We start from the raw sequence: 13,046 nt of genomic DNA, 5'->3' as shown, positions 1-13,046 counted from the left end.
CTCTCTCAGCCTGTCTTCATAGGAGAGGTGCTCCAGCCCTCTGATCATCTTCGTGGCCCTCCTCTGGACTCGCTCCAACAGCTCCATGTCCTTCTTCTGTTGGGGGCCCCAGACCTGGACTCACTACTCCAGGTGGGGTCTCACGAGAGTGGAGTAGAGGGGCAGAATTACCTTCCTTGACCTGCTGGCCACGCTTCTTTTGATGAAGCCCAGGATACAGTTGGCCTTCTGGGCTGCAGGCGCACATTGCCGGCTCAAGTTGAACTTCTCGTCAACCACCATCCCCAAGTCCTTCTCCTCAGGGCTGCTCTCAGTCCATTCTCTTCCCAGCCTGTATTTGTGCTTGGGATTGCCCTGACTCATGTGCAAGACCTTGCACTTGGCCTTGTTGAACTTCATGCGGTTCACACAGGCCCAGCTCTCAAGCCTGTCAAGGTCCCTCTGGATGGCATCCCTTCCCTCCAGTATGCCGACTGCACCACACAGCTTGGTGTCATTGGCAAACTTGCTGAGGGTGCACTCAATCCCACTGTCCATGTCGCCGACAAAGATGTTAAACAGGACCAGTCCCAATACTGACCCCTGAGGAATGCCACTCGTCACTGGTCTCCACTTGGACACTGACCACAACTCTTTGAGTGCGACCATCCAGACAATTCCTTATCCTCTGAGTGGTTCATCCATCAGGTCCATATCTCTCCAATTTAGAGACAAGGATGTAGTGCGGGAGAGTGTCAAATGCTTTGCACAAGTCCAGGTAGATGACATCAGTTGCTCTTCCCCTACCCACCAGTGCTGTAACCCCATCGTAGAAGGCCACCAAATTTGTCAGACATGATTTGCCCTTGGTGAAGCCATCTTGGCTGTCACCAACCACCTCCTTGATTTCCGTGTGCCTCAGTATAGTTTCCAAGAGGATCTGCTCCATGATCTTGCCAGGCACAGAGGTGAGACTGACTGGCCTGTAGTTCCCCAGCTCTTCCTTTTTCCTCTTCTTGAAGATGGGGGTTATGTTTCCCCTTTTCCAGTCAGTGAGAACTTCATCAGACTGCCACAACTTCTCAAAAATGATGGATAGCAGCTTAGCAACTTCATCCGCCAGTTCCCTCAGGACCCGCGGATGCACCTCATCAGGTCCCATGGACTTGTGCACCTTCGAGTTCCTTCGATGGTCTTGAACTTGATCTTCTCCTACAGTGGGCGGTTCTTCATCCTTCCAGTCCCTGCCTCTGCCTTCTGCGACTTGGGTGGTGAAGCTAGAGCGCTTGCCGGTGAAGATAGAGGCAAAAAAGTCATTGAGTACCTCAGCCTTCTCCATATTCCGGGTAACCAGGTCTCCCATTTCCCTCCAGAGAGGGCCCACATTTTTACTTGAATATGCTTTAGGTCATTGTCTGGTTAGACAGTGAGGTAGGAGGTGAAATATTACTGCTTTCTTGCAAGATTCCAGCAGGCAGGAATTAGGTAAAGAAAAGAACTGGTGATAGATTCAGCTTTTGTTGCACATGGGAGAATCTACCTCAAAGAGGGGGACCTTCCATCAGTATTATTCCCTAATAATACTTTGTATTAGGGACAGTAAATACAAGACAGGTGGCAGTAGTAATTCAGACATCAGTAGTCCTACTGTAACAACAAATGTGTGCTCAACCTAATATATATTTTTTTTAAAAGTTCAAAGCTTTTTTTTTGTGTTTTGAGGAACTTGATATTCCTAAGAAATGTGGTGGAATTATTGATAGGTTTTAATGCAGAAATCAGTTTTACAAATTAATAGTCAGTACAGGTATGTATATGTGCCTGTAGGTTCTATGTGTCTAGATATATGTGGTATATACACAGTATACTATCTTATTCCTGATTTCATACAGATAATTGATTTAATTCTTATGATAAACTGGTGTGTTTTAAGGATCATATACTTCCATTTGTGTGAGTAGTTCAAGGAGCAGCATTAATCAAAGAGTCATCCCAAGGCAAACCAATACATTGTAAGGTTTGAGGACTTCTGTGAAACATTGTGTTCTTGACTTCTTGTCAATTAAAATAACTTCTTTTAGTTTATTCTTAACTCTTATAGATGTCATTGGTATTTTCAAATAAGATGTCTGATGAGCTTTTTATGTGCACACAGGTATGTCATTATGTATCTCACTATATTTACTGTTACCTCGGTTATTGAGTTACATAATCAAATTCTGCTCTTATGACTGCAGAGCCAGAATAATACTTTAAAAAGAACAGTTGATTTATTTGTTATGCATTACACTTTGAATCTGTGTAATGCATAAAATTTATAGAATCTTTACTATGAAGGTAAATTAGTAATATGCACACAGGCACAAAGCAAAGGTGCTTCAGCAAGAATAACAGTACAAAAGAGGGATTTTCCCCGCCCCCAGGGAAAAAACAGTATGTTGTAACAATAACTAAAGAAGGAAATGAAATAATTCCAGCTGTGGACAGAATCACTTTTCCTGTCGCTTTCTCTGTAACCAGCCATGAAGTTTGAAAAACTGGAATGCAGTTAAATTTGTTGTTAAGAGCATCTCATCAATGTGCAATGGAAATGTAGATTTTGTTAATTACTTCACAGCTTTTCTGAAACTAAGCATATCCAGCAGAGAGGCTGTGGTATGAGACTTCATAGTCTCTTGTCAGCCATGCAGTTTATTTATTGTGATCATTGTATCTGTGGACTACATGTACCTGTTCTCTCACGGGTGCTGGTATGAACAGGCCAGATTGCCTGGCTGCTCTGTACTTCACTTCTGGGAGGGAACTGGTATTTAACCTCAACCGAAAGGCCCCGAGGGAGGCAAATACTGTGCTTAAGGTATATGAGGAGCCAGCATGATCTCATGACTGAAGCAGAGGAAGATGGGCGTTCTTCATATTTGCTGGTGCCAGATGTGAAGAGATCGGAGACAATTGGGGAGAAGTTGAGAAGCTGTAGCTCTGTGGTGATTCCTCTCTAGATAAGAGCATTGCTGTGTTCACTTTTAGTTCCCTATTTTGCTTTTTAGTATAGTTCTCATACCTGCAACACAAAGATTTTTAAAGACCTACAGTGCAGTACCTCTAGTGAGCAGCTGATCAGTTTTACTAACTGGATGCAAAAATGGAGAAATCCCTTGGTGTTAGTCTGCATAGTGATAATTGCTGCTGTTCTTTTTATGTTCATAATGATGAAAAGTTTTAAAAAATGGAAACTTCTCATTTGCACACTGTTAGATGATCAAATTCTGCTCTTCTTTATACCAGTGCAGATCCATGATAGTTATAAAAATACAGATGATTTCAGTCATCTGTTGCAAATGTATGTAATAAAGAAAATATTTAGAGCTTTTACAGGAAGATATCATACATACAATTTTATTTTTCAGAAGAGCAGACTGCTACTAAGGATGCTTCCCAGGAGGAGTCTGAATCAATTCCAGAGTACACTGCTGAAGAGGAGCGAGAGGACAACAGGTTATGGAGAACAGTGGTTATCGGAGAGCAAGAACAAAGAATTGATATGAAAGTCATTGAACCTTACAAAAAGGTCATTTCACATGGAGGTAGGAAAACCCTGAATGCATTTTTTAGATTGATGTAAAAAATTCATACTTTATTGAGCATGATTTATTTCTATTTTAGTTCAGTTGTCATTCTGGCAAAGGGAGAGAGAGTTTATTTTTCAGCCATGACTGAAATTAACACGGCTTTCAATTCGGTGTGGCAATGACTAATGAGTATTTTAAATACAAAGCAATTTCAGGAGCAACACATAGACTGACATACTTATGTCTATAACAATCTGGTCATTGTACACTAAAACTGTCTTAGAGTGGGGAAGGAAACTTTTGTCCTACAGAAAAAAAAATTTGAAAACTTTATTCTGTGAATTTTGGCAAAAACTTTTGCATGAGGAAGTATAGTGTGCTGTGATTTCTCAAATGATGTATGTGGGTGCACAGATATAAACAAGTATAGTGGCAAAAGAAAAAAAATACAGTTTTCTCTGGGCTTCCTTTTGTCTGACTCAGCTCCTTATGTTATTTTTCTGCCATTCATAGTTGTCAGCAGATAGCATTTCACCAGCAACTGTTTTATGTTTTTTTTACCTAATTTGTTAATGATTATCAAATAGCATAACAGAGAAAACATTTAAAGTAGGAAAATGACCTCATGTTGTTGCTATATTGTCTCCTTTGCTCACCTGCTCCCTAAGCTCCTCAGAGAATTTGTAGTTCTGATGTTACTAACACACTTTTGTATAAATTAATTCAAATAGATAAATATTATTGTAGATACTGAAGGAAGAAAATGAAACAAAGCTTTTAAAGTGCCTTTTCCTTGGTGTCTCAGGTTTAGATTATCTTTGGATTCTATATGTTTGTGTGACGCTGTTTGCCTGCTGTTAAGTAATGTATTAAGTAAGGATGAGTTGTTCTATTCCTGCAAAAACTGAGGCAGGTAACTTAGCATCTCAGAGTTAAGAGTTGTGACTTTATATAAGGATGCTTCTGTCACAGTGTTGCTGATCTGTAACATCACTTAAAGATAAACTATTGTTTCCAGTATATTTTCAGTGTTGAATCTCTGTCTGGTAAAAGTGACATAAATAAATGATGCTTAATTATATTACCTGAGGATGTGGTCCTCAAATTTGCACATTCACATTAAAGCAGCTAAACGCTACCCTACAGATGTTCACAGTGGCCAATGTGCAGAAGGTTTAGTCAGAATTAATAAAGAAGTTTAAACCTCCAAGTATTTTCCCACTATAAAAACACCATCAAAGATTTGCGAATGTGATGACACCTCAAACACAGTTTAGCAAACAGACACAGATGGCATAATTTAGGAAACAAACACAAAATATTTTGAGACCTTGTTAATGGTATTTATTTATATGTTTTTTTATGTGTTGTAAACTAGTCTAGGTACATTTGTGGTGAAAACTGTCACATACAGTTCCTACTAGATGCTGATGCCTACATTTGTACCAGCTTTTACGAAAAATAAATACCAGTCCATTTTAGCGAGTGGAGAAGCAGCTCTTAATTGAGCACTGCTTCACTGTTGAACAAGGACTGGTTCCAGTGGCAAACATCTCTGATGGCATCTATAAAGTACATAATAGTGTAGTTACTGATGGGAGTCTCGGTCATTCAGCTCGGTTCTCAGTGTGAAATAATCAGGATTCAAATTTTACACGTCTGACGTCTTGTTTTATTAGATCACTCATATAAGATAAAGATGATGACGTTTCCTTCACTTTTGAATGGGTGCTGGTCAGTAACTTAGCCATTGTAAAAGAAACAGTGTGAGATGTAGTGGTAAGTTGCAGCCCACCGCTGGCTAAATTGGAAATTATGCCTGAAATCTAGCCATATCAAAGCGAGCTAAGGACTGGATTAAATTACGTGTTTATGAAGTGGCAGACTGAAGATGTGGAAGTGAAATAATTTTGATGCCTGGGTCTTAGGAAAACATGGGACAGCTTGGACAGTTTCTACAATATGGCAGCTAGGCCTATTCTGTATGATGTTCTCTTTGGCAATACTTTAGTATCTTTGGAGTGATTTAGAGGACAGGAATCTTTCCTTTAACCTCAAGATTAAGAACAGATTCTGGCTAAAATTAGTTAATTAGAAGTCATGTCAAACATCTCTTGATGATTTAATGATCTACTGAACATTCCTCCCTGCCAAATGACAGATAACACCAAATGCAGAATCTAGATGGTAGCCACGAAATAGGAAAGGGGAGAGTAAACTTGGCAGTCTAGTTGTGAGATTGCCTTCCGCATATGCGGATGGAGAAATTTCTCAGATCTGTCTCTTTGCATAGGCTGACTGAGAATTTGGGCGAATGGCTTTTACTGGCTTCTAGTGATGAATTAAAAAGTACATCTCCCTTGGGTAAACGTTCCTTATCTACAAGCATGTGTAAGAAAAAGTGGCTTAGATTTATCTGTGGGTTTTTCTTCTGTGTGCTGTTAGGTGGCATCTGCACATAATCATTTTGCTTTACATGAACTGCAAACTGTGCTGTGTAATTTAGTGGACGCACCTGCCACAATGTGCTCTCGCTGCCAAACTCCTGAACCAGCTGGCAGATTGCTTTATGGCAGCATGATTTAAATTGTCCTGAAATTCTTCTAAGGATTTTTAAATTCGTGAAAGGAAGGAAACCCCCTCCCTATTTGTAAAGCTGAGGGGGGAAAATATACTGCTAAATACATAATGATTTAGCTGAGGGATGAGCCAGGATGAGATAGGTGAAATGAGTACTGTCTCTTTGAAAGTATGTGGGTCTATTGAGAAGATGGAAACTTAACAGAGAGTAATATTGAGCAATGAGTGTGGGAGGTGGAATTCTTTTCTCTGTGTTTCTTTTGAGAAGACTGATATATTTCTTCATGTCAAACTCTTAAAAGGTGAAGGTGCTGAAAACAGGACTGGAGTTTCTTCCCTCTCCCTGCGTACACCTTGCTAGAGAATGCAATGCTACTCTTTGGATTTGACCTTGACATCTTCACAGGGACACCAAAGTCAATCACCCATATCTGTATCTATAGATACGCTGTTCATGTTTACTGGATCCTAACATGAGTTGAAGCTATGACATACCATGCCATGTCACATGGTGTAAAGTGGTTATATGCACATTGTCCTTTGGCTTGAACTCAAATCCTAATCCTGAGCTCTTCTGCCTGTCCATGTCCTCCAACAGGATGGAGAGCAACACTGCAGTGTGGGACTGGAGAAGACAGTGGACATATGCTGGGCTGCTGTTGTACAGTGGCTTCTCTAGTTCTGGAAGCCCAGCTGAAGATGAGATTTTTTAGGAAAAAAGCTACTGCACAGTGCTGGGAAGAGAAGAGATGTCAGGATCATGGAAGGATGGAGTTAAGCCTAAGGACAGAAGGCTTCCTGCAGTGTCCAAATTATTCTTCAGTGGATGAGGTCTAGGCTAGCTTGCATTTTCAACTTGATGTTGATATTACCATCAACAATATGTATTATCAGCTTATCCAATGCATTATATTTAGTCAAATCTACCAAATCAAATTCAGAGAGAAAAAAGTCCAATATAATCCTTCAGCAGGTTGCTTTGCCAAGCCTTGATTTGAAACAATATGGCTCGAGGCGGGAGACTTACTTCTGACGTGCATTTTTCTCTCAGAGACTTATCTTTCTTTTGCTCCCCTTTGTAACTGGGGAAGCAGTGGTGTTTTCCTGTTCTTTAAGGAACAGCTGAACAAAGAGCACCTCTGTGCATGTCCCTGTGACTGGGATAGTGTTGAGATTAATAAGATGTGGTTCTCCTTGGCACGGAAGACTTCATGGGCAAGTGCCTTGAAGCACTCATTTTGTCAGGGATCCTGGATTCTTTGAAGACCTCTACAAAGCTGTGTAAGAAAATAGTTCCTTGACATAAGCATCTTATCCTTAGTTCAGCTAGCTGAGACTTAGCTTAGGTGCTGAGTGAAAATGAGAAAACAAACTAGTCTCTTACTCTTCCCTAGTTAGCACATGCAGACTGTGTGTTACCTCTGTCTTTCCATGGAGAATTTTGCTTTGCTCGGCTGGCTACAATGCAAGTTCTACAAGCATTCAAGTTAGGCTTGGATAATGCCCTCTAGTATCCAAAAAGCACTATAAAATCTTAAAATCTCCTTATGAAAGTGTTGTATAGGTGCAGGTATTATCCTTTAATTTTGTTGGAAATGCGTTCCTATCTCCAAGGGAGATTCACAGGTTCCTTCACAAACATTATTGTCTCTCCCTCATGTTAGTTTCTCCTAGTCTCTTTTGAATATTAGGAATAGTGTAGCCAGCCGGTCTAGGGAAGTGATCGTCCCTCTGTACTTGGCACTGGTGAGGCCGCACCTTGAGTACTGTGTCCAGTGCTGGGCCCTGCACTTCAAGAAAGATGTTGAGGTGTTGGAGCGAGTCCAGAGGACGGTGACCAAGCTGGTGAAGGGTCTGGAGGGTCTGACCTACAAGGAATGGCTGAGGGAGCTGGGGTTGTTTAGCCTGGAGAAGAGGAGGCTCAGAGGTGACTTTATCGCAGTCTACAACCACCTGAAGGGAGGTTGTAGCGGAGTGGGAGTTGGCCTCTTCTCCCAGGCAACTAGCGATAGGACAAGAGGACACAGCCTCAAGCTTCGCCAGGGGAGGTTCAGGTTGGACATTAGGAAGCATTTATTTTCAGAAAGGGTCATTAGACATTGGAATGGGCTGCCCAGGGAGGTAGTGGAGTCACCATCTCTGGATGTGTTTAAGAAAAGACTGGACATAGCACTTAGTGCCATGGTCTAGTTGACATGGTGATGTCAGAGCAATGGTTGGACTCTGTGATCCCTGAGGTCTCTTCCAACCTGATTGTTTCTGTCATTCTGTGATTCTGTGAAAGGCTTTCCAGTCATTCTCTAAGTATATCCAGCTTCTCTGTGTCCCACACAGTCTCTGTGTGTCAATAGTGCTATCTACCCACAACCATTTCTACAGCATCTTTATAAATTGCCTTCTGATTGCACATATCTTTTAAACAAACCTTTCAACTGAAATGCAGGAGTGTTTTGTATTTATTATTAATAATACAGAAATCTGTAGCAGCTGCAAAGGATTGTAAGGAAGATTAACCAGCAGTAATCCATCATGAAAAAAAAATATTTTCTTTTGGGTAACAAGCAACTGTCCTGGATCCCAGAACACTAATGCTGCAGCTCTGAGGGTTTACAGCTATCGTTAGGCAGTGGTGCAGACCAGAGAGGGACACTGCAGTTGTCCAATAGTGGCAAAGGTAAAAAAGTATTTTATACAAAACTTGCAGCAAAGGATTTAACCAGTTCCCAGGAGCTTCTAAGGTACAATGGGGTGCAGTCATAATTGCAATATTCTGAGGCCATTGGAGCTGCACAAGCCAACTGAGATTGGATTGTGAGACTTTGTGGAACATCAATCAAAAGACTCAGGGTAACAAATGTAGGATATTTTCTTTAGTCCCTTATTCCCCAGTCTAAGGTGAACATTCAGCACACGATTGCTGTAGAGATGCAATGAACCAAGAGTTTAGAATAAGGGTTTTTTTTTTCTGGTCTCTATAAAAAGTTTACTAATAGTTGTGCTAAATGTGTTTTTCAGGAGATCAACATAACTGACTGTCTTACGTCCTTATCATTTGATGATCGTTTGTACATTTTCAGTCTTTGTCAGCAGTAGACATAATCACTGTAGTCCAGGACCTTGAGATTTCTTTTTAAATTTATCTTGTTAAGAGCCTTTGACAAAGATAAAAATGCCTTTTCATTTTTTCCACAGGATACTATGGTGATGGTCTGAATGCTATCATTGTGTTTGCGGCATGCTTCTTGCCAGACATCAGTCGAACTGATTACAACTATGTCATGGAAAATCTTTTCCTGTGAGTGATATGTGAGCGATGTGACAGAGTCTTTTGAGTTAGTACTCATAATTATGTAGTGAGCGATAACCTGTCTTTAATTAAGAGGTAATTTTGGTCATTAGAAGGAGAAGAATCTGAATGACAAGAACAATAGCAGTTTTAGGTAGACTACTCAGTGGAGTATTGTTTTGGTATTCTTTACCTACTAACCCCCCCAAATTAAGGCGTATTTGTCAGGACCGAATCTGACTGTAGTGTCTCCCTAAATGTCAAGGAATGCAGCGTCTTAGCTGCTTGGGCCTACAATCACAGCACTGTTTCACTAGTGATTTCCAGCCCTTGCTAAGAACAATCAGCAGGGACCTAGGGCACCACACTGGTTTTCACTGTTTATTATATATTATCATGGTGTATCCCTGTATATCATATTTTTAATATATGCTGTGTCTGTGTCTAGGAGTCACAGGACCATTTTGTGACACTTATTTTAAAAATACAGGATAAATGACAGTTGCTGACACAAGCAGTTCTAAGTGTTTTTCCTGGCTCCAGCTGCATCTGATTCAGTTGTAAGTGGCAGGGGCCAGTTGGGCAGGACAAAAATTTGACCACATGAACCCAAATTTATCACAGAATAATTACTCCTAATAGCAACTTGGTTTGGCAGGCAAAAATTGTGAAGGCAGCACTCCCCTGAAAAGCTTCCAGCTACACTTATAGCTGTTAAAAAATCAATCATTCCAGCGTTTTCTGTGCTAAAATCCAGTAAGTCATTTCTAAAGCCAGCAGAGGCCTGGCCTTTGCCATTTGCAGCTTGCAAGGCACCAGGAGCACAGACCCAGTCTCCCTAAGACTCCAGTCCTTGAAGATGCACGTGGTGACAGCCAGTGTCTTCAACATTGTGTCTATGTGTGAAAAACAAGGTTGAGTGCTTTAGTTCCAGGTCAGACCAAGCGCTAGCATTTGTCTGGTAGAGCCGCTAAGACCCCTGTGTCATCTACAGTAACTAATTTATGCAAGGCCCAGTGACTTAAAGGGGAGGAATTACTATAGTGGTTTTAACTTGATAACTAGGGAACAAAGCTGAGCGTAACTGTGACTGACATTAAATAGTTGTTCTTTTACGACACCGAAGACCCTTGTTCATAGGTAGAGCTGGTAGTAAATGGACTTTGCAGAGAAAGCCGTTTCAGGCTTTAAGAGGCTTTTCCACATCACTTGAGGGTATTGCCCAAGTCAATTTTATAACTCACTGTCTTTTTATGGGGTAGTAGTTTAGGAGAGAGTTCAGGTTGGCTGTGACCCTTCAGCAGGTTTTAAGGCTTATAGACTCCTGGTTTTCTGTAAGACAACAAGAAAAGGGAAAATCAGATCACCCCTTTCTTTCAGTTGTAGGCCTGTTAATTGCATTGAAATAGAGGGAGTGCGACAGTTCACAACATATCCAATAACTGATATTTTTAAATATATGTGAATTCTTTACTATTGAATTAGATAGGGGTCTGGAGAGACCTGCAAATCACTAAATCTCTTCTTATTTTCTATACAGCATGGTTCTGATAGATAATTGTGCCCTTGCAGTATATAAGCCACTCCTAGTTTCTGATTGACAACTGTTCTCAATTGTTCATGAGTTTTGCAGTTACTTTTCCTTCTGGATTCCCGTCACGTTTCCAGTTACCTTGTTCCTGTTTATTACCTTGACTAATCCTGTAAAACTGTCTTTGAAGAGTTGGGTTTGAACAAAAACTCTTGAGACACCATCTTCTACAGCACTTCTCCTAGATGTTGGAGATCCACACAGAAAATTCTGCTGTTTCATTTGTGGCTGCCTGATACAGTCTAGAGATTAAAAGTTTTTTAAAAGGATCACAACTTGAAAAACTACACTTCGAAATTCAAAACCAGCACTTGCTTTCAGAGTGAGAGAATTGTTCTGGTCAATGAGAAAAATTCTGTCCGTCTTTTCAAAGAATAAAGAAATTATCATTATTACCAAATAATAAGAAATTACGGGTTAGGTAAGGTTTGCAAGAGAGCTTGGCAGCCCTAAAATGGCAAATAGTCTAATTCAATGCACAGTGAATAAGAGCTGTTGAGTGAAAGTATATAAGTGAGATTTGACTAAAAAACTAGCAGAGATTCCTTTTTGTTGTAATACTCCTCTTATTCCTGATGAAAGGTATGCACGATTGTTCTTATTATAACTGATTATTCATAATATTCACAATTCCCTTTGCACGTAGGCAGAGACATTTTCAGACTGTCTCTGTTTCTAGAACTGAAAGGCTTGTAGTGTTTTCAGAAGTAGTTATAAACACTTTATGTTTCAGTGTCTAAGTGCCTTAAAAGCACTAGATGTTGTGCCCTATGGGAAGGGCTAATTTCATAACCTGTCAAATAGTCAGTAGGTTCAGTTAAATTGAGCTTTTTGTGTCAGAATGTCCATACAATCCCTCATTTTGCTATTTCATTGTTAGACATAAGCCTTTACGAATGTCAGTAAAAAGCAAGGAATGCACAACTGCAAGGTGAGAAAGAGAGCAGTGAAGGGCATTGAGTGAGTAGTGATTTAGATGGGATTTATCAAATGCATGGAACTGGTCAGTTAATGACTGCGTACTTTACGCCCAGGTAAAATATCACTCTCTTTGGTGAAAAGTAGATTTTCTACTCTTCTTTTAAAGAAACTGCATCTTAAGGAATTTAAGGGTCAGTTTAGATCGTGAGTCATTCCCATACACCTGTGAAAGGGGCCGTTATGCTCAGGGATAGAGCTGCCTTTTGTAGTGAGCGAACTCAGGCATTCAACTTTTTAAGGTGTGACTCCTGATTTTTCACTGTAGTTTTTACATAGACATGCCTTGGGGCTGGATAGTAGAGAGAACAGTTTGAACATTCCTGTGATGAACAACTCCCAGGTGAGGCAGGGACTACTGAAACTGAATTTAAAGTTACTCTTTTGTTTGTCTGAGTACTGTGCTTTTCGAGGTAGGGTGAGTTTGGCCCCGAGAGAACTGTTCTGTCTGAATTACCATTGCCGAGCTGGGGAATTTAATGAGTGTTTGGAGTGTTTTGCTCACAAAATGGAAGTGATGCCATGGAGTGCTCTGTCCCATCAGAAGGCAGGTTGATGGACAAGTTTTATTAGCCTTGAGATTCAAAGTATTTGTAGTTGGCAGCCACAGACTCAGTAGCAGTCGTGTGAGGATCACAAGAATTATAGACAAGTATCTTCTCTGGACCCTTATTATTTTTACATTGAACAAGTCTGACAATTAATAGTGAAGAGAAGTTTCTCAACAGTTAGTCTCAGAACTTCCTGAACTTCACAAGGTCCTGCCACACTCTCCCTTCAAAATCTCATAATTTCAAGCCCTTTTGAGAAAAAGCAAAGTCACCTGTGAGATTTGAAAACTCACTATGAAACTGTATCTTTGTAAGGAAACCACATCTTTCTGAAGATGCAGATAAGATTGAGGTTTTCTAGTTATACATCTACAGGTAGCATGGCAACTAGTGCTAAATGTTTGCATTGGTTTAAAGGAAAAGAGAACAGTGTCTGGTCATAAATTGCTTAGTCTGCCTTGATTTATTCCTAGCAGACTGATTTAGTTTGGGCTTAAGTGGATAATTTAAAA

At 40.4% G+C, this 13,046-nt stretch overlaps 1 protein-coding gene across 5 annotated transcripts in view; it reads left to right on the top strand.

The window, feature by feature from the left end:
* The window catches only part of PRUNE2 (prune homolog 2 with BCH domain), a 155,581-nt gene that overhangs the window by 127,640 nt on the left and 14,895 nt on the right, over positions 1-13,046 (top strand). For 4 of the 5 annotated variants that reach the window (XM_068423011.1, XM_068423012.1, XM_068423015.1 and 1 more), the window contains 2 exons: positions 3,387-3,563; positions 9,321-9,423. In XM_068423011.1, coding sequence (XP_068279112.1) covers positions 3,387-3,563; positions 9,321-9,423 — 280 coding nt within the window. The remainder of the gene's footprint in view (positions 1-3,386; positions 3,564-9,320; positions 9,424-13,046) is intronic. The other variant, XM_068423014.1, reaches the window with a different exon arrangement.

The sequence above is a fragment of the Nyctibius grandis genome, chromosome Z (genome assembly GCF_013368605.1).
Source record: "Nyctibius grandis isolate bNycGra1 chromosome Z, bNycGra1.pri, whole genome shotgun sequence".
Classification (NCBI taxonomy): Eukaryota; Metazoa; Chordata; class Aves; order Nyctibiiformes; family Nyctibiidae; genus Nyctibius; species Nyctibius grandis.
This window is presented reverse-complemented; position numbering and strand designations above follow the sequence as displayed.